This window comes from Topomyia yanbarensis, chromosome 1, assembly GCF_030247195.1.
Source record: "Topomyia yanbarensis strain Yona2022 chromosome 1, ASM3024719v1, whole genome shotgun sequence".
NCBI classification, from domain to species: domain Eukaryota; kingdom Metazoa; phylum Arthropoda; class Insecta; order Diptera; family Culicidae; genus Topomyia; species Topomyia yanbarensis.
In genome coordinates, this window is record NC_080670.1 from 129,169,870 (window position 1) to 129,195,275 (window position 25,406).

Consider the following 25,406-nt stretch of genomic DNA (forward strand, 5'->3'; position numbering starts at 1 on the left):
AGCTTAGGCAGCATAACTACGAACAAAATGTCTCCTGGTAAAGATAGACTTGTCCCTTTTTACTGTGAAAACCGACGTGACATTTTATTATTGTGACTTATGTTCATGACATCAGCAGTATTATAACGATATTCATAATTCTTCTTCGCTTTATTGTGGTATGTTATTTTTGGATTACTATTGGATGTTTAACTCGGAGCAACATAACAATATGAACTGGACCAATATGAGTGTAACCAATTCGCGGTAACATGTTTTGGGAAATGTGCTGCTAAAGCGAATTGTAGCTCAATAGTTTATTTTGACCGCTCAACTCAGTTTTCATTTTCTGCTCGGACACCACATTGAACATTACCACGGGAATAACGATGTTCGAAGTCCTAATAGATTTCTTACATTCACTGCTCGTAAATATGGCTGGTCACTACCAGCTAGACACGTAGGCCTTCATTTGATTTCATCATAAATATTTTGGAATAGTTCACTCAAAATTTTCAAAAGTTATATGAAAGTGAAAATGATTAGGGATATCTTCTAAATATTTTCAAGCACACAAGATAGATCGCGAATAATGTGCTATGAATCAAGAACCAGATCACGAATGCCTGTTAATTTATGATTTTGTGCACTATTCCACCAGGACATGGTGAGTCATGACTAATACACTAGGAATCACGAGTCTAAAAATAATATCTTGCGATTATGTGAACTATTCCACGAAATCAAATAGTGAGTCGAGGCTTATATATTAGGTATCATGAATATGTTCACGAGGCATGAGGAAAGTCATGAATATTATTTCACGTTGAGTGGAAGAGTTCAACTAAGTATATTCAGACTGTTTACTATGCCATATTGCTCCTTAGCGAAAAACAATTTTGGTAAAAGAAACTATTTTTTTTCTCCATATTCAAACTGTTTAGTTTTTGTGAACTAATGCATAACCCCGAAAACCAGATTATGATCAAGATGCATTAAATCATGAATTCGTTCACTGTCAGACTGTAAATATTCCTTAATTTTAAAAAGAAAATAATCGACTAGACTTTTGGTTTATGAATGTTCATAAAGTTGTTAACTATTGCACTGTTTTTGTAATGTTAAAACCTAATTGTTCCAAAATTCACTATTTTGGGAACCATTAGTTCCGTGTTGCATTTATGCCTCGAAGAAAACACCTATGAATTGGGTAAATACATTATTTCTCAATAGTTAGTAATGAATCATTCCTATGAACGACTTAATAAAATGTACGACAAAGTCGTGTTTGTCGTGTTTGAGTTGAATGTATTGAGAGCCCGGATTTATCCTCAGAAAATTGTGGATAACTAAATGTCGAATAAATAAAAATGAATTTTTGTATGTGTGTGATTTATGGACTCCCAAACGCCTTACCGATTGCCATAAAAATGTATACGTAGTAGACATTTGTTATCTGCCCACCAGATGGCACTTCGGAACATATTGTGTTTCACTCCTATTTCGTTGAAAGCCGCAGCAACGCGCGACGTGTATTAGCTAGTATCGAATAAAAAAGGAACAATACCGTTTTTAGCAAAGCTTCTTCATTCGACAAATATGTTATAACTTCATCAAATGAACACCCACATCAAACATTATTACAGATTCGGAAAGAAGAAAAAATTTAACGAAAGATTCAATCAACATAAACTAAATATACTAGAATTTGATGATTTGACATTTATTGCAATACGTTGAAAGTTCTAATTTGTCACGCGTTGTAACGTCACGTTCCATTATCGGTCATAAAACAATCCTCTTCCAGTATATTCAGTTAATGTTGATTGAATCTTTCGTGGAATTTTGTCTACTTTCTGAATCTGTAATAAGTTTTGACGTAGGCCTTCATTTGATAAAGTTATAACATATTTGTCGAATGAACATTCGTCAAATCGTTGTAACGTCACGAAAGAATGTGAGGAATTCCACGAAGATCCGTCCGAAAATATTTAAAATCGTGACCATCTTAGATTCCTATGAAACTTCACACGTTTCACCGGCCTGGAGGACTAAAATTTTTCCACAATCAGTAAGATTATTTTGACTAAGGGGTAATCTTTTAAAAGGGCGTAAACATTTCTACGTGCATTATTTTACAAATTTGTTTGTTCGATTATTGTATTTTATACAGCAAAACTTTCTGAGAGCGAGTTTCAGGGAATAAATATTTATGCATAAAAAAAAATATGCACTGAAAAAAATGTTGTGTCGTTTTTCACAAAAACAAAAATTTGTGTTAAAAATTTAAATTGCAAAAAAAAACATTTTTTTTTAATTTTTTATATTTTGTCAACAAAAACCTGAAAAGAAAAGAAATATTTTGAATGTGATTGTATGATGGAGAGCTTATCGATCAAAAAGTTTTTCTAGCAATAACTTTATAAATGTTCTTAAATTTCATACTAATTGACATACAAAACTGTAATTTTATTACAGAATATAATTCTATGTATCATTTTAAATCGAAATGCATTTAACAAAAATTTTCCAAAATGCGATTTTATAGATGTTTGGAATTTTGTTCCAACAAAAACAGTTAATTCGTGTGATTATGCATTTTCTAAAGTTATTCGCGTTACCCTATCATACAATGTCAAAAATCATATGTGTATCGTTTTAAAGAAGTAAATGAAACTTTTTAGTGTATTTGGATCATGGAGAAGCTTTCAATAAAAAAGTTTTCCTAACAACAACTTTTGACATATTTTTATAATTCATACTACTTGCAGTAAAAAATACAATTTTCTTTTTAAATATGATTCTAAACGCTATTTTAATTCAAAACGCTCATAACAAAAAAATTCTGAAATGTAGTAGTTCTCGAGATATTTTAAATTTTGTTTTAACAACACAATTATTTTGTTTTATTACGACCTTTTCAGAAGTTATTCGCGTGTCTCTATCAACACCAATAAGTTTTTTAAAAGGCTCATAATATTTCCTGTAACTTTCTTTTTGACATCAAGGTGATATTGTAAACCGTTTGAAAGCTATACGAAAACAACCAAAATACTATTCAACCATATTAAACTAAACAGTTCGTTCATATTTTGGTTATTTTCATGTAACTTTGAAATGGGTTATAATATCGCCTCAATATCAAAAGAGAAGTTACAGGAAATGTTATGGGACTTTTGAAAAACTTATTGTTGTAGATGGAGAATAACTTCTGAAAAGGTCGTAATAAAACAAAAGAATTGTACTGTTAAACCAAAATTTAAAATATCTCGAGAACTACTACATTTCAGAATTTTTTTTGTTATGAATGTTTTGATTTAAAATGGCGTTTAGAATCATATTCAAAAAGAAAATTGTATTTTTTACGGCAAATAATATGAATTATGAAAATATGTCAAAAGTTGTTGTTAGGAAAACTTTTTTATTGAAAGCTTCTCCGTGATCCAAATACGCTGAAAAGGTTTCTTTTACTTTTTTAAAACGATAAACATATGATTTTTGACATTTTATAATGGGGTAACGCGAATAACTTTCAAATAGGGCATAATCACACGAATGAACTGTTTTTGTTTGAACAAAATTCCAAATATCTCAAAAAGTATAGCATTTTGGAAATTTTTTGTTGAATGCATTTTGATTTAAAATGATACATAGAATTATATTCTGTAATAAAATTACAGTTTTGTATGTCAATTAGTATGAAATTTAAAGACATGTATAAAGTTTGTTAGAAAAACTTTTTTACCGATAAGTTTTCCATCATACAATCACATTCAAAATGTTTCTTTTCTCTTTAGGTTTTTGTTGAAAAAGTTAAAAAAACAGAAAAAATGGTTTTTTGCAATTTAGATTTTTAACATGTACTTTGTTTTTGTTTTTGTGAAAAATGGCACAACATTTTTTTCAGTGTATATTTTTTCGTACATAAATATTTATTCCCTGAAACTCGTTTTCAGAAAGTTATTCTGTATAAAAAAGAGTAATCGAACTAAAAAAATTGAAATTAATGCACGTACAAATATTACGCCCTTTTGAAAAATTGATCTTGTTTAAAAATATTGATATTGTCGGAGAAAATCATGGAGATTCATAAACCGAAGACAACTTCAAAGTTTCGTTCGAATCGACGATGGTCATATTTTGTGGTCGGCCGGTTTCTCATGGAATCCCTCATGTGTCAAATGTACTTTTTTGTTTAAAGGTGAAAGTCACTTTTTCACTCTAACTCGAATACTGTTCTACTTTAAATCATTTGGACATCATTTTCGGATTCAGCACACGATTTTACATCTAAAATGGAGGTCACATATTGAAGCTCAGATTTTTCTTTTAATTTTGTATTGGCGGATGAACTCACAAATATCCAGCAATTTTGTCACACCCTCATCAACATTCATTTTCTTCGTATACATTTGCATCTTGCACTGTATCGGTTTAACTCGAGAATGTTTATTTCGAGCTTAGTAGGACATAATTCTAATTTTTGTGACTGCAATCATTGTAAATGATAAACTGTGCTTTGCTTATGTAACTCAAATCAATTCTGCAATTTTACCCATCTTGTTATGTATCAGAGATCAGAGATCTATCGAATGACATTGTATTTTCAATCAAAGCTTTTATTGTAGTCGAATGATATAGTTTAAAAAAAATATTTCAGATCATGTATAGAAGAAATCGAGAAACTTATCTAGCCGAGGAACTATATCCTTGATTAAAATAAAACCTTAGTTCATCGTTCTGTTTCACAATTCCGACAGAACTCGCATTTTCCAGGAATAACGTCGAGCTGAAATGCACTATTATTCATCAAAACGAAATCGTATTACCAAAAAGTTAAAAAGAACGTAAACAATTTAAGAAAAAATACTTACACAATTAAAAATGGAATTTATCACAAAATATCTAACTATGTTACATATAACGAAAGCTCAACCATGCATGTGGTTGTCGTCATTTACTTCCAATACTCAATACTTGGTAACCTCCATTATAGATAAAGAGAGTAAAGCCATGTCAAGTGATCCTCGAATTTTTCGCAAAATCACCGATCTTCATGAGGTATATTTTATTGGATAGGGATGATGGTGAATAGCTTTTGGTATAAATATTTCGTTAAAACACCTTTTATTCTTTAAGATATTAACCCTTAAACTTTATTGCATGATAAAATTGTAAATTTTATATCTCAAAAACTACTAAAGATAATTCAATAAATTTTTGCACACTTATGGAATGATATTTGCACTATCTCATAAAAATATTTTTACTGTATAATTATGTGAATAACGGTACTTTGCATCTATTTAAATATTTCAATTGTATTTTTCTTGTGTTCTTCACGCTAAAAATTTTCAAAACGTATGTCAAATTATGCGGCAATCTTTCACCTTCAATAATCTGTATTGAACATTTTTCATTTTTGTTCCTATCGAGAGTTATGGAGGATTTTATAACAGTGCACTCTTTCAGCGCACGGCCCACTTTGATGCAGCCCGCGAGAACGTACATATTGGCAACGTCGCAACGTCAAAATGCGCATCGCGTTGGAAGTGCGCATCGGATGACAAAAAGAAACCACATCTCTTGATTAGTGCAAAAGGGTAAACTTTTCTATACGGATTATCGAAGATGACTTTTTTCCAGATATTTTGAGATGCTTTAAAAATTTTTGACCGAAGTAAACAACAAAAATTATAGTTGCTTAATATTTTTTTATTAATATAATTTAAAGTTTCTAACAATTAACATCATCAAGAACTCTTTTGTTAGTCAAAGTACATCTACGTTATATCCAAATTCATTTTTAGTCTACAACATTAATATAGGAAAATGAAAAATCTTATGACAACAGCATTTCACTTCACGTTTTTATTTTCACCGAGTGATATTACCTTTAAACAACGATGTGTCTTTTGAAAAAAAGTTTACTTAGAATCTTTACTTGTTCAATCGCATCGATGTTGAGGTTTTTTTTATCGCTATTGCTTCTGTTAATTCTGTTAATTTGTGGTTCTCCAAGTTCTGGTAAGATATTATTTATTTTATCGAATTTCAATTAATCATCAACGATCTTTATTTATAAATCATCGTTACAGTTTTCCGCATGAACCTGTTGAGTCAACGAATATTCCAGTTGATTACTTTGTCAAACACAATAAGAAGAAAAAATTTCCTATATTCTAAACGCGTAATTGAAGAACCCCTTACTATAAACATGGGATGAAGAATTGAAAATTTAACGAGCATTGTGTTTTGTTCATGTCCATATTTATTTTCGTAGTATTTTTTGCATCCATTACGACATATGCCACACATGTGTTGACAAATATAATTTTTAAATTTATCACTCCACAATAACCAGATACGACGAACACATTTATTAATTTTTTTAACGGAATAAATCATTCGTGTGATCGACCCATATTTATAACATCAAACAATCGAATGTTTTTTGAGCAAAGTTGTATGTCAATTTACAAAAATTATTTCAACGCAGGTTAAAACATGTACACTGCTCAACTTTGCTCATAGGTTGCCAATATCCGAGCGCGCTTGTCCGAGGTATTGAGTGACAGAATATTAAATAACTCCTGACTAAAACATTCACCTTCAATAATCCATAAAGAAAAGCTTGGCTTTTTGCTTCAATCTCATAGATGACAATTTTGTACATGAGATACGCTCCTTCAAAGCGATGCGCATTAGGACGTTGTGACGTGCGGCGTTGCCAATATGTACGTTCTCGCGGGCTGCATCAAAGTGGGCCGTGCGTTGAAGGAGCGCGCTGTTACAAAATCCTCCATAACTCTCGATAGGAGCAAAAATGAAAAATGATCAATACAGATTATTGAAGGTGAAAGATTGCCGCAAAATTTGACATACGTTTTGAAAAATTTTAGCCTGAAGAACACAAGAAAAATATAATTGAAATTTTTAAATAGATGCAAAGTAATGTTATTCATATAATTATACAGCAAAAATATTTTTATTAGATAGTGCAAATATCAAATCATGTGTGTGCAAAAATTCATTGAATTGTCTGCAGTGGTTTTTGAGATATAAAATTTACAATTTTATCATGCAATAATGTTTAAGGGTTAATCTCTTAAAAAATAAAAGGTGTTTTAACGAAATATTTATACCAAAAGCTATTCACCATAATCTCTATCCAATAAAATATACCTCATGAAGATCGGTGATTTTGCGAAAAAATCGAGGATCACTTGACATGGTTTTACTCAAGAATAAAAGTATCTGAAACGAAACAAATCGATGTTTGGCCGTTGATTTGTTTCTGATCTACACTATGAATCTGTTGTTTTTGTTCTTTGCTAATCTTTAAACTAGCAATCGCGAAAAGTAGTAGCAATTCGTATATGAAATTCTATTGTTAATTCTGATGATACAGGAGTTATGATACTGTTCACCCAAGCTAAGTGTTCGAATCCTAACGAAGAACGATTGAGTTCTTATTAGATTATGAATTCTTCCTCGGTGGCTCATTTACGTCTTTCAAAAACTTTGTATTCTGAAGCTTTTTTAATAGTTATATTTTTATGGTTCCGCCGAAAGTTGTCGTCGAATTAGGGTTGGACTGTATTCGCATTTTCAGACTAGAGGAAAATGTGGGGAATAGCCGGCGTAGTCATTATACCCTGAATACCCGCTTTCTATAACTACAGTAGAAATTGGGACAGTATTGAGTAGCTTAAATCAAACTAAGAGTTAGTATTTATTGTGCATAATATAAATGTGCAAACAAATGTTCGATGTTAGCAAACTAACCAAATTTTGTTGACAAGTGAAATTATCCGTCAAACTATATAATTTTACACATTCTAGTGATTTGTTTGTCGGAATGTAGACAAATATACGGATGCGCAGCACAATAGATGCTTTGAATATCATCATAAGGAAAACATGATATGAAATACTATGAAAACTACCAATAATTATATTGCTTAGGGTTTTGACGTCAAGTAACTCAGACAAAATCGAAGAATCGAAGACCACTTGAGCAAGATGCCACAACAGGTACTTGTGATAAAATGTGAGAAAATCGACTTTTCTAAAACTGTGTTCCGAATTTCGTTCAACTGAAAAGATATTTTCTAACCACGCTCCTATGATCGTTAGATGTTTAAAAAAAATCGTCTCATTCAATGTACTAATTGAATTACAGCTATCTGCGTTATACCAGACAGTCAGTCGATATTCCGTTGAATATTTTGGAATGAGCAAATTTTCATTCACTTCCTCCGAGAAATCGAGCCGGCAGCAGTGACATTGTAGTAAATAAAACTATTTTTAATCTTCAATGTTCTAGACCACCAAATCAAAATAATTTATGTCTATTCAAATAGGTTATGCAATTTATACTTACTCCTCATCCCATAATTATAATAAAAAATGCTTACTCGAACACACATGCCATATCTCGTCGAACTGAGTCGAATCGAAGATCGTACTGAGTAATCCACACTTCGGATAGATGGTCAAAATGGTAGCCGGGTTGAATTGGTTTTATTGAACGTAAAATTTTTCTCAATTTTTATAAAAAATTCGCATGCTTAACCCATAAATAATCTTTTCTCAAAGTGCAATTGCGAAAAGTGTCGGGAAAGAATATCTTTACACTCCGTAAACTGGAACATATTAGAATACGCACAAGAAAATTGAATTTAGAGTCAATCTCAGGATTTCCTGAGTTGTTCAATAAACATCACCGCTTCCATTTTCGATCAATTTGAGTATTTTTTTATATTTCAGATTAGAAAACATTTTCGCTATAGTCGCAGGATCACGAATTAGTTGTGCGCCTCTTTTCAACATGTTAGCTAAGATATTAGTTTACAGTACTAAACAAATTCCGAGAAAAGCTCATTTGAATATGTCCTAATTTGGTTATATCGCCACAAAAACCGATCAAGAAGAGCTTTGCATCCGTACTAAGTACATTAGTTTCCGAAGATTTTCGCAGACAATGGCCTCCTGAAAATACAGATACAGAAAAAAATTACAATGATGTCCTCTTTTAGCCTTTATATGGACGACAAATAACTTCCTAATACAGATCCTGTGCCTCAATATCTCAGGCGCAAATTGATATCTTGCGATACTATGAAAAACCTGAACCTTTGAAACTTTTTGGAACTAGTATGAGAGATCATTTTGGTAATTAGAAATAACAGTTTTCCATTTCACTCATTACTCCTATCATCCACGTGCTGCTATAGCTATAGATGTGTCCACGTGCTATAGATAGCAGAAAGGAAGCCGAGCTTGTCACATACACATGCACGTTGAGCCAGGCGCGCTAACAGTGGTGTAACTGCGTAGTAGCGCGCGCTTCCGCAAATAAAGAAATTCTCGATCAATAGATGTATTTGCAAGCGTTGAATGTATTTTATTCAACGTATAACAATGTAAAAATCGTATTCTGCATTTTTTGGTAATCTACATAATTACAAACAGTTATAATCCATAAATGAACTTGTAATATACTACGAAGGAATAGGACGGAATCCTTATTGATGCAACACTGGTTTTGATGGGGTGGAAACCAGAGAATGCAGAGAAATGGGAGAAGCAATTTTGTTTTCGGGAGAGGAATCATAAAGGATTCGAAATTTTCGCGATTTTCTCTACTAAAACTACCGATAACTTTGGAAGTAATTGGACATTTGAAATAGATTTTTCACCAATGTCTTCGGTAATTATCCTAGTTTACTGGATACCATTTTTTTTTTAATTTTTGGTCTATTTCCAAAGATATTGCGAGATTAAGCCAAAAAGGTACCGATTTGCTGCCCTATGGGCGCGGAAATGCAGACTCGCACCTTAAAGCCTTTTTATAGACCGGTAATGCTGCATGCATCATGATGATGATAATACAATTTTTATTTATTTTTATGCGTTATCTATTCTTGTTTTGTATATTTTACAGATTACATTTAAAAATATCCAACTATCATGAGAAGTATGGTCCTATGTTCAAAGTAAAACTATCGAAAGTGGACGCTGTTTTTATAAATAATCCAGAAATGATGAGGACCGTATTTGATTACGAAGGCAAATACCCGAAGCATCCGTTGCCGGAAACATGGAGATACTTCAACCGAAAACATAACTGCAAACGTGGGTTATTTTTCATGTAAGTATGGCTTACTACATGTTTAAAGTGTTTCAATGATGGTCATTGATCAATTTATTGTAGGGACAATGAAGAATGGTTCCAATATAGAAAATTCTTAAATCAACATTTGATGCGAGATGTGAAATGGATGGAGGGACCAGTAAAATGGATATGTGACAGAACTGTAGACAATCTGCCTAAACATTGCGAGAGCATTGTTGAAGATTATCGGCTATTTGAAATATCCGACATAGAGTCGATACTTTATAAATGGTCGATCGAAGGTATCAATGAGATGTGGAGTAGCACAGTAATTCATTTTTTTTATTTTTCTTGTAAAGGAAAGTTATCGAAACTACTAAAAGTTTGAAGATCTGCATTGTGGTACGGAGTACCGTGTCTTAGGCTAATGAGCCCATTTTAGCTCTATTAAATTGAGGGCCGCACGATTTTTGAAGAACTTTTTATTGAAGCTATATTACACCTATGTAAATATTATTTAGCAAAAATGTTTCTATTTTTAGCATAAATTAAAATAAGTTTTCATTTCTGTACATTTATACATCTGGTTAAAACACAGTAGCGTCTGGCTGGTTGAAACACAATGCCAGTGCACCAAAAAATTTCCAACTAGTTGTCCAGATCATGGATGTCATCGCATGATTTGTGAACCGAATCATTCTACTTTTTTCACCCAATAACATCAAACATGATTTGTGAACCGAATCATTCTACTTTTTTCACCCAATCACATCAAACATATTTGGAATCAATTTATTGATTATAAGCTGATTTTCATCTGTCACCGCATCTGTGCCTGAACATGATTCAAACTATACTTTGCTATATTCAACATTCAAGCTGTTCTCTCTCTTCTTAATACACCATGCACCTTGATAGACGTATAATCTAACCGCGCGTTTATTCTGTCTAATAAGTTATGGATACGCACGTGGAAGTGTCTTTTTCATAGAAATTTTTTGGTTCGCGTGTCATTCAAATGCCTGAATACGGTGCCACCCAATAAGCGATGTTTCTTGAAATTTCGAGGCTCTGGTGCGTTTCGTTTGTTTGTTATGGCAGTTTAAGTGAAAAAAGTGGTGTCCCGCATTTATATTATCTGAAAACTTAATCAACGATTTTTCTCGAAGTTTGGAAACCCTGGTGCATTTTGTTCGTTTGTTATGGCAATTTAAGTGAAAAATGTGGCTCTTATTCATCCGTTCACCTTATTTTCTCAGAATAACTATTTTTTTCTTTGAAACGTACTGCACCAAATTCTCGAAGTTTATTTTAAAGCCTAATTTTCGATGTTTCTCAAAATTTCGAAGCTTTGGTGCATTTCGTTCGTTTGTTATTGTAGTTTACGTGAAAAAAGTTGTTATTGTATTCATACGTTCACTAAGAAAAACACGCTTTTAATCCACCTAACAGTGTGATGATACATTTCTTATAACTCATCGCTTTCTTCGGGTATTATATCGATTGAGAATATTTAGAACTTGATGCGTCGCGATGTTTTTGATAACACATACTACATGGGATAGTGATTGGACTCAAAGAATCGCTCAAATTAGCATAGGACAATATCAGTGCAAGAAATCTCAAAGGTTAAACTAGTTTAATGGAAAAGCGAAAAAATGGCCCATAAAATAGAAATTAAAGGAATTATTGCTAATGCTCCGTCAATCTATCTATATAATAGTCAATGTTTGTATGTATATGATTTATGGACTCCCAAACGGCTTAACCGATTGCTGTAAAAATTTGTACATAGTAGGCATTTGTTATGGAGCGTGTTTGTGTGCTATTGGCTGGGGATTGTCTGCCCACCAGATGGCGCTTCGGAAAAAATTGTGTTTTACTCCTATTTCGTTGAAAGTCGCAGCAACGCGCGATGGGTATTAGCAGGTAACATATAAATTTGCCAATCAATGCATTGTGTAGGGAAAACTGCATTTTACTAAAGGGGTTATATACGTTGTGGTGAGTTAAAAAATTCGAAAAAAATGTTTTCGAATGGATTTGAAGTTTATTTCCAACGCGGAAATTTCAGCTCTTGATATCTCGCTACCTCTGAAATGCATGCGTGCATAGTTCAAACTTTACTTCGATATCCGACATCCCTAATCCTAATGCCAAAGAACAAATAAAAAACTCGCGAATCCCGTTAGGGAAACTTATTATCATTACTGGAATTTTCTTTTCACGAAACTTTTCGATAACCTTCCGTCACTTCTATTAAACATTTTCAAATACTTTATATAATTTACATAACCTTATTAGGAACAGTTGTTTAAGAAGCTTTTGTAATATTGTGTAGGAAAAGCTGAAAACTTATGAATTTTCTCTATCTGCAACGTATAAACCCTTAAGTATACCAACTAATTTAGGATACCCTTTTAACATAAACTATCGCACGAATGGGAATAGGTTCGCCGAATTTTGGAAGAAGTCGACAAATAAGGACAAAAATAATTCCTTGAAAACTACCTAAAAAGGGATGAAGTTCGATGCAATTGAAAGAAAATATCCTCAGAAAATGGGATGTACCTATTACTGTGAATAATAAATATAGTAAAGACCCGTTTTTATTATCTCCATGGTGTATTTTAGGCTGATAAAATGGGGACATTGACTAAATCGCGATATTTTTTTCTTCATAATAAACTGAAGCTGTTAAAATTATGCAATAATAATTGAACTAAACCATTTTGCGCGTTAAGGGCACAAAACCTAATTTTAATTAAGTTTTGTTTTTTTTGTGTTTCGAATTCATCTCGTCAGTAACTATCTGGGTGTCTAGTTAGACGATGTATCTAAACTAGTACCCAAATTAGCACTAGTTAGACACAAAAAAATTCCAAACAGTTCACACGACATATGTGAACGCCTAAAGCCACATGTCCCGAGTGATGTGCCGGGAAGCAAATATAGCTCTGGTTTGCTGACGAGAAAGCGAAGACGAACTCTTGTCATTTGGTTCAAGAAACCAAACGCCTGGTATTATGCAATAATAATTGGACTAAACCGTTTTGCGCGTTAAGGGCACAAGACCTAATTTTAATTAAGTTTTGTTTTTTTTTGTGTTTCGAATTCATCTCGTCAGTAACTAGCACCATCTGGGTGTCTAGTTAGACGATGTATCTAAACTAGTACCCAAATTAGCACTAGTTAGACACAAAAAATTTCAAACAGTTCACACAACATATGTGAACGCCTAAAGCCACATGTCCCGAGTGATGTCCCGGGAAGCAAATATAGCTCTGGTTTGCTGACGAGAAAGCGAAGACGAACTCTTGTCTGTTGGTTCAAGAAACCAAACGCCTGGTATTATGCAATAATAATCAGACTAAACCGTTTTGCGCGTTAAGGGCACAAGACCTAATTTTAATTAAGTTTTGTTTTTTTGTGTGTTTCGAATTCATCTCGTCAGTAACTAGCGTTGCAGCGATTTACAACGTAATAGCAGGAAAACACAATTTGTTCCATAGCGCCATCTGGCGGGCAGATAATCCCCAACGAATAGCCTACAAACACGCTCCATCACAAATGCCTACTGTGTGTACATTTTCACGGAAATCGGTTAAGCCGTTTGGGAGTCTATAAATCATATACATACAAACTTTGTCTTTTATATATATACTAGCTAATAGCCATCGCGCGTTGCTGCGACACTCTGCGAAATAGGAGGAAAACATAATTTATTCCAAAGCGCCATCTGGCGGGCAGATAATCTCCAACTAATAGCACACAAACACGCCCCGTACCAAATACCTACTGTGTGCAAATTTTTACGGAAATCGGTTAAGCCGTTTGGGAGTCTATAAATCATATACATACAAACTTTGACTTTTATATATATAGATATAGGTATAGATATAGATAGATAGATAGATAGATAGATAGATAGATAGAAGAGATTTAGCATAAACAGTAAAATCATAATAATTTAATTTAAAATTAAATAGAAATAGCCTAAAATATGTTAATACCTTGAACACATGGAGCCTTCATGTAAATATCTCTTTTGATACTAGTCCGATTTCAACAATCTATAGTTCGTTCGAAAGGTATTCGTATATGCTTTCTTAAAATATATAAATCGTTTAGTTACGTCGTCAATTTCGGCAGCAAAATTCAAAAAACTGCAAAAAACGCGATTTTTGCACCTTTAAACATTCATATCTTGAAAACTAAACATCAAAATCAAAAACTATTTAATAGCGTTCTGTCTGGGTGACGGGCCTTTCATTTAAAATTGGTTTGGGTAAGATCGGTTCAGCCATTGCTGAGAAACACGAATGAGAGTTTGTCCGTTACACACACACAGGGCAGCAGCGACAGGAAGGACAGGAGTCTAGGGGCCTAACGAACCCACCCCCCACCCCCCCCCCACGGCCCTACTGCGAGTTGGGGAGCTTTGCTAGGATATGGTGGGGCTAAGATTGGGCTCTTCTAAACCTCTAAAAAGCCATAACTCCGAAAGCAGCTCCGACGAAGCGAGTCTGTGCCGCTTCTGCTAAGATCCTAAGATTCCAATAATCTAAGATCTAGGCAATAAAAGCACCCTAGCCGAACCGGAGTGCCAACCGGCACATCAGTAACATCCTGATTATGGTATACTGGCCATGGCGAACGTCAACGGACAGGACACGGATGACGAATAGAATGGCGACTTTGGGCTGACAGGCGTGCTGTTCTACTCCCTGAGTAAGGAAGGATGACACCGACTTGAAATGGCGAGTGGGCTAACAGCATGGCTGCCTCCGTCCCAACAAAATCCTGGCAGGTCTCCGGGTACGTTCGAAACTCGCCATCATTTGGTTGGTGGTACTAGGTTCGGTTGAAGCATTCCCGATTTACGCCGATCCGGCTCTGAACACTACTCCCCATGAAGGATAATGTCAACCCTTGCATGACCTCACTGCTGCTTTTTGGCAGCATAGATAATCAAGGGATCGCGAGAGGCGACTATGTGCAGCGACTGGAGATAGCGACCCGGAGTTGGGACCCAATAAAATGGAGAAAAAACGAGCAACCGATATAAATGGAGCAGGCACGGTGAATCCGTTTGCCAGAGGTGGGTTGGTGAGGTCACCACCACCAATAGTAGCTGAAGTCATCCAGCAAGAGCAGGAGGAGGGGAAGCCGAAGCAACAAAAACAGCCGGAGCAGAGCTACACCCCACAAACGCCAAAGTTAGTGGTAGCGAGGCACTTGGTGGAGGAGCTCCACAAGTTCGTGGACACGAGAAACAATGTCCACAAAGACATTAAGGAAATGGTCATCAAAATCCGTAAGATGCTACTGTCTGCCGTAAAAGAGTACGATACGGCAACGCAGAGGGCAGATTCAGCTGAGCGAGCATCGCCGTCGGCTAAGGCCACTATCCTCCTAGCCCCTCCGAAACAGGGTAAGGAGAGGCAGATTGGAGTGAAGAACACGCCAGTTACCATAACTCCAAAGAGGACAAGATCCTCGCCAGGAGACGAAAGACCAGGCGGGTCAAAGAGGCAGACGCTCGAGGACGCTGTTGCTGCCGAAGGAAAGGACGCCACCTTATAGGGTGAAAGCTGGAGTACCGTTTTAGGTCGGAAGGAGAAACGCGGGAAACAGCAAAAAAAGGAAGAGCGAAAAGGGGAGCAGAAGAGGAAATCAGAACCCTCGGCTCGTCAGAAGGCGCCTAAGGGAGAAGCCGTGCTCGTCAAAGCAAATGACGAGACTACGTATGCAGCACTGCTCAAAAAGGTCAGAGAGGACCCGGAGCTGAAAGATTTGGGGGAAAACGTGTTAAGAGTCAGGCGTACCCAAAAAAATGAGATGCTCCTCGAGCTTAAGAAAAATACTACAACTAGTAGCTCTGCCTTGCAGGAGACTGTAACTAAATCAATGGGTGGAAAGGCAGAAGGGAGAAGGCGCTGAAGGTAGGTAAAGTTACAGTTGGATGGTCGAGATGCCTACTGAGAGCTGCCCACGAGTAAATAAACAAGCGGAGAAATGCTTCAAATGTTTAGGCTTTGGACATTTAGCAGGGGCTTGCAAAGGCCCGGACAGATCCGGGATGTGCTGGAAATGCGGAGAGACGGGCCATCTTTCGAGAGACTGCACGCAGAGGCCGAAGTGCGTGCTTTGCACCCCAGCGGAAGGAAACGACCATCAGACGGGTGGCTTTAAATGCCCAGCCTAGGAGAAGGCGACTGCAGGCCAACGGTGATGGAGGTGACCCAGATCCTGAAACACTGTGATACCGCACAGCAACTGTTGTGGCAGTCTACGACAGAAACTATGTGCGATGTCGCTTTGATCGCAGAACCTTATTAAGTCCCCCCTAATAACGGTAACTGGGTGGCGGATAGATCAGGAACCGCTGTGATACAAGTAATGGGAAGATTCCCCATCCAAGAAGTGGTAGAACGTTCATACGAGGGTTTCGTGATAGCCAAAATCAACGGCATCCTCGTATGTAGCTGCTACGCTCCCCCAAGGTGGACAGTAGAGCAGTTCAGCCTAATGCTGGAGCAGTTAACCGAGCAGTTGATCGATCGGAGGCCGGTAGTCATTGGTGGTCACTTCAACGCCTGGGCTGTGGAATAGGGCAGTAGAGTAACCAACACAAGAGGGTGTATCCTGCAGGAAGCTCTAGAGAAGTTAGACTTACGATTGTGCAATGAAGGCTCTGTTAGCACATTTCGGAGAGACGGGAGGGAGTCTATCATCGACGTCACATTCTGTAGTCCCTCATTGATAGCGAACATGAATTGGAGAGTATGCGAAATGTATACGCATAGTGACCACCAGGAGATTCGCTACCGTATCGGTCAACGGAATTCCGCGGCAGTACAGAGAAGGGTGACCGGCGAACGAAAGTGGAAGACGAAAACCTTCAACAAAGACCTCTTTGTTGAGGCACTTCGGCCGAACGGCGGGACCGAGAACATGGATGCGGCTGACCTAACAAGAAGGATTGTGGCGGCTTGTGACGCCACAATGCCGCGAAAACTGGAACCACGCAACAAACGGCGTCCAGCTTACTGGTGGAACGAGACGCTTAGTACGTTACGCGCTGCTTGTCTCAGAGCCAGAAGGCGGGCCCAAAGAGCAAGGTCGGAACCAGATAGAGAAGAGCGTAAGGCAGCGTTTCGGGAAGCTAGGGCCGCTTTAAAACGGGAGATCAGACTTAGCAAGTCAGAGTGCCACAAGGAGCTATGCCGAGAAGTAGACGCCAATCCCTGGGGTGACGCATACCGAGTCGTGATGGCGAAAATGAAGGGTCCGACGACGCCAGCCGAAATGTGTCCGAGCAAGCTGAAGATAATCGTCGAGGGTCTTTTCCGAAGCACGATCCAACTATATGGCCACCGACACCGTACGGCGAAGAAGAAGGAACAAGCACGGATCGGCAAGTGACTAACGACGAGCTAGCAGAAGCATCGAAGCGCCTAAAATCAAAGAAAGTCCCTGGTTCGGATGGAATGCCAAACGTGGTACTGAAAGCTGCGATCCTGGCATATCCGGACATGTTCAGGATAGTGATGCAGAAGTGCCTAAATGAAGGCAACTTCCCCGAAATGTGGAAGGTCCAGAAGCTGGTGTTGCTGCCGAAGCCAGGGAAGCCACCTGGCGACCCGACCTCGTACAGGCCCATATGCCTGCTGGATACACTCGGAAAACTCCTGGAAAGGATCATTCTTAACAGGTTGACGAAATTCACGGAAGGTGAGCGCGGACTGTCCAAGATGCTGTTCGGTTTCCGCAAAGGAGCATCGACAGTGGATGCAATTCGGATAGTGCTCGAGAGTGCTGAGAAGTCATCTAAACAGAAGCGAAGAGGAGATCGATACTGCGCTGTGGTCACGATAGATGTGAAGAACGCGTTCAACAGTGCCAGCTGGGAAGCCATCGCTGCAGCGCTGCATAGAATGAGGGTTCCCGACTATCTATGCCAGATCCTGAAGAACTACTTTCAGAGCAGAGTGCTACTGTACAAGACGAGCGAAGGACAGAAGTCATTGCGTGTCACAGCGGGCGTTCCTCAGGGCTCCATTCTCGGTCCAACCCTTTGGAACGGGATGTATAATGGGGTCTTAACGCTGCAGCTGCCTAGGAAAGTGAAAATCGTAGGTTTCGGACGATGTGTCACTAACGGTGATGGGTGAGACACTTGAAGAAGTACAGGTGTCGGTGATGGAGATAATAGACGCGATCGAGAGCTGGATAAATGGGGTCAAGCTGCAAATAGCGGAAATCAACGGATGCAGATCGACGTCGGAGGTCACGTGATTGCATCGAAACGTGCATTGAAGCAATTGGGAGTTATAATCGACGACCGGTTGAGCTTCAACAACCACGTTGATTACGCCTGTGAAAAGTCGGCGAAGGCAACGAACGCAATAGCGAGAATCATGCCAAACGTCGGCGGTCCGAGAAGCAGCACGAGACGTCTACTATCTACTGTTTCGTCATCGATACTCCGATATGGGGTTCCTGCCTGGAGTGCTGCGCTGAAAACCAAGCGGAACTGTGAAAAGCTAAACAGGACATTCCGACTGATGGCCGTACGAGTCGCGAGTGCCTACAGAACAATATCGTCGGAGGCAGTATGCGTTATCGCCGGGATGATCCCCATCTGCATTACCCTGGCGGAGGACGTGGAATGCTACCAGCGGAGAAATGCACGTAACGCTAGGAGACTGGTTCGAGCGGACTCGTTGGCTAAATGGCAACAGGAGTGGGACAACGCGGAGAAAGGAAGGTGGACCCACCGACTCATCCCAAATGTATCGGCCTGGGTACATAGGAAGCATGGACAGGTGAACTTCCATTTGACGCAGTTTTTGTCCGGGCACGGATGCTTCCGGAAGTACTTGCATCGGTTTGGACATGCTTCGTCACCCCTTTGCCCGGAGTGTGCGGCTGTGCATGAGACACCGGAACACGTGGTCTTTGAATGCCCTAGATTCGAAGAAGTTCGTAGGGGTATACCTGGTATGACAGTGGACAATATCGTCGAAGAGATGCGCCGTGATGAACATACCTGGGACGCTGTCAACAGAGTGGTCTCGAGCATACTCTCCGAGCTGCAGAGGAAGTGGCGAAGAGACCAGCAAGAAGCCGCAAATCGGGTTTCGAGAGAAATTCCGCCGCCAGGGAACTCTCCAACTGTGTAGACTAGGTCCACCGCCGGGGACCAGTTGAGTAGTACGTGACGTAGCACCGAGTTGGGTCGTCGGGGCGCCTGAGAACCGGACATCAGCTCGTGAGTAGGCTAGATCCACCGCCGGGGATTAGACCGAGTAGACCGCGTCGCAGAGCTAGCAGTGGGTCGTTGGGGCGCTGGTGAACCGGAAGCTACGCTCCAACCGGAATCGCCGGATAGACCTCAGCACCTACTGTATGGCCCATTGAGTAGGCTAGATCCACCGCCGGGGACTAGATCGAGTAGATCGGGACGACGCGGAGAGCTAAATGGCCCACAAAAACGAACATCGGAATCAGGAGAAATCTACCGCTCGGTTGCAGGAGAATAGGCTAGATCCATTGTTGGGGACTAGACTGAGTAGTTCGCGAACAAGTGAGGGCGGGAGCTGAATGGCTCATCGGGATAGTAGAGCGAAACGGAACGAGAGGAAGCCAAAGGGCTCAAGAAATTGTGGTGCTATAACAAAAGAAGAATCGGTATCGGGAGAGCCTCCTTCGCCGGGGAACTCTCCGTCGGCGTAAGCTAGATCCACCGCTGGGGACTAGACTGAGTAGACCGCGACGAAATACCACCAGTCGCAGGTCGTCGGGGCATCAGCGAACTGGACGCCCTGCTCCACCGGAATCGCCGAACTGACCTCGACATCTGGCTCGGTTTCGGGAGAACTTCTCTCGCCGGGGAATTCTCCGTTGGAGTAGGCTAGGTCAATCATCGGGGACTAGACCGAGTAGTTCGCGAACAATTGTGGTGCTCAATGAGTAAACGGCGCTGAAGGGTGCGAGAAGGGAGTTGCGGTGCTAACTGGCACAAGGGAGCCGAAGGGCTCGGTGAATTAGACAGTCTGAAGTTTGCCGCCCAGACTGTACTCGTAGGGGAGGAGTACTAAGCCTTGACTCACAGCCAGCTTTCCGACTGCCATGCAGAACTTGCCAGTCAGTGTGGATGGTAGAGAATTGGTGGTGTGTAGAGGAGTGGGGCTGTAACCCTGCGGAAGAAACGAACTAGTAAGTAGTTGTTAGAGTGTGTGCTATGCACATAAAAACCCCTCCCCGAAGTAATACCGTAAGGTAGTGCCGGGGAGGAATTAGGTTCTGGGCAAGAGCAGTGGTTTTTAGCGGGTCAGGTTTCCTGAAATTTTTTTTACTGCTCTCTAAAAAAAACACACACTGACATTGTCCCAAATCGTCGAGCTGAGTCGATTGGTATATAAGACTCGGCCCTCCGGGCCTCGGAAAAAATCTTGACAGATTAAGCGAATTCTATACATTTCTTTTCTAAGAAATGCAAAACATAGTTTTTCCCAAAAATGCTTTATTTAAGTAATTATCCAGTAATAATAAATACTTCATGTAGTAGTCACTCGAAATCCCAATATTGTTGGATACGAAGCAGTATTCGTCAGTTGCAAAGTTCAAGAAAGTAATCAAATCGTTCTAAAACAAGCTTAGAGCAAGAAATATAAAAAATCGTTATAATTAAATGCCGAAGCGAATGAAACTTATAGCATAGCATAACAGGTATAGCAAAAACGACCGCACTCATCATGGGTGGCTGATACAGTGAATTCTTTTTATACGACCGTATAGTTCACTGCACACCTGGCCATGTCCTTACGATCGCTAAAGGAAAGGGAATGTTAGTTGAATACCTACTTAAGAAGACACGGGGAACCCACGCAATCTTCATAGGTATTTCGGATGCTGGATTTTATTAGTAGTGAGGGAAACTGGGATATGGGTTTGGAGTGATTTTATATATTCAACAAAATGGATAATAAAAATTAATGTAAATCGGTTTGATCTCACCAAATTTATTTGGGCGGTTACAGGCATTAGGCACCACAGAGCAATGGAAACGCTTTTTACACTTTTCATGCGAGCCACCGCTCTTCTCTTTTACAATAAACCTCTTCAAACCAATGTTTGGGTGTTTTCCCATGTGTGCATTCTACTCCATGGCGCACGGAAGCAGGAAAGGCAACCTAAAAAAACATAATAAAACCGTTCTTTCGATAAAACTCTATCTGAACTGTAGCTTTATTCGCTTTCCTCCCTGTTTGCCAGTGAGGAGAGGCACAAAAAAGTAGCTCTTCAAGGTAACTCTATGTGCGAAATTCTGCATCTCTTGGTGCACAGCTTCTGCTCTTTTTCGTTTTCAAAGTTTCTCTTTGTGCGGGTGATCTGCTCATTGCAGTGTTCTTGTGCTGCTCTTTTTTCATGGGTGTATTTCACTCTTCTTGCACATTATGTGAGCAAATAACAAGCCTGCATGCGTCCTACCCATCTCCTGGCTAAATTGCAAGAGTTTTCTGCTGACCTAAATGAAAACGAGGAACTCTTTAAAATGCTGTTTTTACAACGAATGTCACCGAGCTTCAAAGCTCTGCTATCCATCAGCAACGGCAGTCTAGCTAAACTTACGGAGGTGGCGAATAGAATGAAAGTCTCCCGGATCTTCAAGCTCAGATCGTCGCACTCTGAGGCCTGTAGCCGAAATCAAAGCCGTTAATTTTCATGTAACAGGCACGCTCAGTAGCACGAACGTTTTTGCTTTTATCTCGTCCGTTTACATGGATAACAGCTCGTCGCTGTTGTGCTATCTTATGACAAACGCCATTTTGGGGTAAACTCAGTTAGATATGCAACATTACTTGTCTAAAAAATCTCTACAAAGTGGCTTTTTCAGAATTTTGACATTCTGCTTGGTTACTGAGATATAGCGACAAACGTGCTGAGAAATTTTTAATTTTTTGCTTCAAATGACTGTGTCGTAGGATCGGCTCAAGTTATCTTCATATATAAGATGTTTTTATGTGTAAAGCCATCTGAGGAGCACAATGACATAATCATTTTCAAAACAAAAATGCACGAATTGTGAGAAAAAAGCAGTTTAAGTTTTTAACTGGGAATATAGCTTATTTGGCAACACTGTAACCAAAAATATCTATTTTTTCTAGATTCCCTAAATCATTTCCTTCAAAATGCATCTCACCGATTGTTTATAGACCAAATGAAGCCAAAAGTATGAATAAAAGTTAATAATTGATGATTTTTTTCTATAGAAAAAACACACCTATGACACGTGTGAGTCCGGCTTTTGTTTACATTTATAATAAAAACTCGCAACATAGTCAACCAATCTTCGTAATATTTGAGAGATTAATACAGAATAGATGGAAGCATCAATTGTTTTCTTTGAATTGTTTATACCATTTATACGTTTCAAGATATTCAATCTCAAACTTTAAAAATCGTTTTTCTCGAAATGTGCTAAATGGCGCTTGTCATAAGATAGCACAACAGCGACGAGCTGTAGGTAAACTTGGACCGTGGCACTCGTGTTGGTTTTTTCCCGAACTTTCAAAATGACTTCTTCCAGCCTTGGTGATGGGAAATAAAACTGCTGTGTGGCGGCATTCACGCACACCAAAGAGATTACATTCGTTGAACGAAATTCATACGTACACCAACCATGAAATTCGTCTATGACTTTCCTGCTCGGGCAGCAGCGTGAAAATTTGTAAGCTTATGACGTTCATAAAAAAATGTCACGTTTCCAGTCCTGGACAAGTCTGCTAGAAAGGTTATGCAATCGGTCGGAACTTCGACTTTTTAACCGAGGCGCGCAGGGCCGAATCTCTTATACCATTCGATTCAGTTCGTTGAGATCGGAAAAAGTCTTTATGTGTGTGTATATGAGTGTGTATGTATACATGTATGTATGTATGTATGTATGTATGTATGTATGTATGTATGTATGTATGTATGTATGTGTCAAATAATCTCACCAATTTTTCTCGGAGATGGCTCCCGATTTACACAAACTTAGTTTCAAATGAAAGGTACAACCTTCTCATCGGTCGCTATTGAATTTTTTATTGATCCGACTTCCAATTCCGGAGTTGTGGGTTGAAGAGTACGATCATACAGTAAATTCTCAGGGAACTTGTCAAGTCCCTAAGTTAATTTCATACCTATTTCTCAGCGAATAATTCACCGATTTTTACAAACTTGGTCTCAAATGAAACGTACAGCGTTCCCACTCGCTGATATTGAATTTCTAATTGATCAGACTTCGGGTTCCGGAATTACAGTATGAAGAGTTCGAACACGCAGCAAATCCCGATATCACGGTATATAGCGATAAATGTAACAAGGTGAAATCTTTTCCAAAATGTGTCCACAGCTGCTTGGATTTGTAGTTCTAGGTAACTAACAGTCATTCAAAGTCTCTTTGGCCACATTGGCCACCATCGACGGTTCCGGAAGCTCCAGCGGAAGTACCCAAATCCAAAATAACAGTTATATCGATTTCTCAATGATGACTGGAGCGATTTGACCAAATTTAATCTCAAATGAACAGTGTTGCGTCCTCAAAAACTGTTATTAAATTTTATTTCGATCCGACCTCCTGTTGCGGAGTCACAGGTTGTGGAGTGTGTTCACAGAATTTTATCGTTTGAACTCCTATTCAAACCGATTCCGCGATGATTTCAATAGGATTTTTTCGCAAAAATAGAAGCCAAATATCTCGCATTTGCAGTTCTAGGTTATTGACGGCCCATCGAAATCTTGCTGACTACATTGACGCCACGATCGGGCAGCAATAGCTATACGGGACTTGTGTGCAAACTTCGATACAATGGTGATTCACGCATGCGAACATGTATGTGATGGTGATTTTCAACGTATTTTCATTTAAATTTTTACACATGGTTTTCGAGAAAGTTTGTTCTAGCTTATATGTCTTTTCTCTGTGCTATAACTACGCAAACGGTCTGCAACTTACAAATAGCAGCTGACATAAAAAAGTTGAATTCAATTGTTAACTTATTCGAAAATGTTGAGTTGCAGAATCAGTGGCGAATGTGAACATAAACACATCGTCGCAAGTGGCAAACGCTGTATCGGAACTATCGCAGGCCATTGACAGCAATTCTTTTAATAAGGCCCGATGAGCTGGTCACATTAAAAAACCATATCACAACACTGTTCAACATTTCTATGGGGTCCACAAAGAAACACATTAAGTAGTATGTAAATGATCTCACTGCCGATTTGACCAGAGAATTGAAAAAAAAATCTGTAGCGAAGTTCAAAACTTGAGCACCCTTACCATAGAGTACTTGACAATCTGTAACTATATTAGTGTGTTCAACGATTTGTTTTCCTCCACCTGTCACAAGTGGACGAAAACAAATCGGAGATAACTTTTCGATCGTATTATTTTCACGATGGAACCTGACCAACCAGTATTGTACGCGTTCGGAATAAGTTTTCCAGCGGCGTAGAGCATTTCAACACCACTATGAATAGTTTAGACGAGCTTTTTCAAAGTTTAATTTGGTTGACAGTTTTACATATGACAGCTGGAGGAAAACAAACCCCCAAGTAGTGTGTGTGAAATGATTTGCATAGAACTCTATAGATATGGCAGCTCATTGCAATGAGAACTATATGAGCGAATCGCGTCCTACACGTGAAGTTTTAGACGAAGTGAAAACTTTAACAAATTCAGTTGACTGTGACATTAATCTCTTGCCGGCACAATTAACACTTTGGATAGCAGTATACGCGATGCTTGTTTGCCACCAGCGGGCCCCAGCTTGATGGACGAATTAAATGCCCAATCAACGAAATCGGGTGACTCAGGTCACCGCTCCACTGCCGAAGCCACTGAAGGGTGGCGCTTTTTGGGTTCGAAGAAAGTGTGGCGCTCTGACTGAACGGAGTACGACGCACGTAATCAGCGTAGAATTCAACAGCAAAAGGTGAAAGATAGGGCGATGGCACGAAGAAAAGCTAATAAAAAGCAGTTGCATCGGGTAATAAATGATCGCAATGAAAACAGACACCAACATATCCGTAATACCAATGACACAAATAAATATCAAATATCCAGAAGCAGTTATTTCAACTACAACCTCAATGACAACAATAATAGCAACAACAATCGTAACAACAATAGCAGAAATAATCGCAACAACAACAACAACAGTACTCAAGGCAGTCGTCCAACAGTTGGCAACTTTCTTCCCCAGGATAAGGATCTACTTGCGGCGGCAAGGGTGCAATTCTTCAGGCCTCC

At 38.8% G+C, this 25,406-nt stretch overlaps 1 protein-coding gene across 3 annotated transcripts in view; it reads left to right on the forward strand.

Annotated features, from left to right (window-relative positions):
* LOC131686824 (cytochrome P450 315a1, mitochondrial) overlaps positions 1–25,406 on the forward strand; it is a 414,542-nt gene that overhangs the window by 202,345 nt on the left and 186,791 nt on the right. For all 3 annotated transcript variants that reach the window (XM_058970847.1, XM_058970916.1, XM_058970984.1), the window contains 2 exons: positions 9,929–10,135; positions 10,199–10,401. In XM_058970847.1, coding sequence (XP_058826830.1) covers positions 9,929–10,135; positions 10,199–10,401 — 410 coding nt within the window. The remainder of the gene's footprint in view (positions 1–9,928; positions 10,136–10,198; positions 10,402–25,406) is intronic.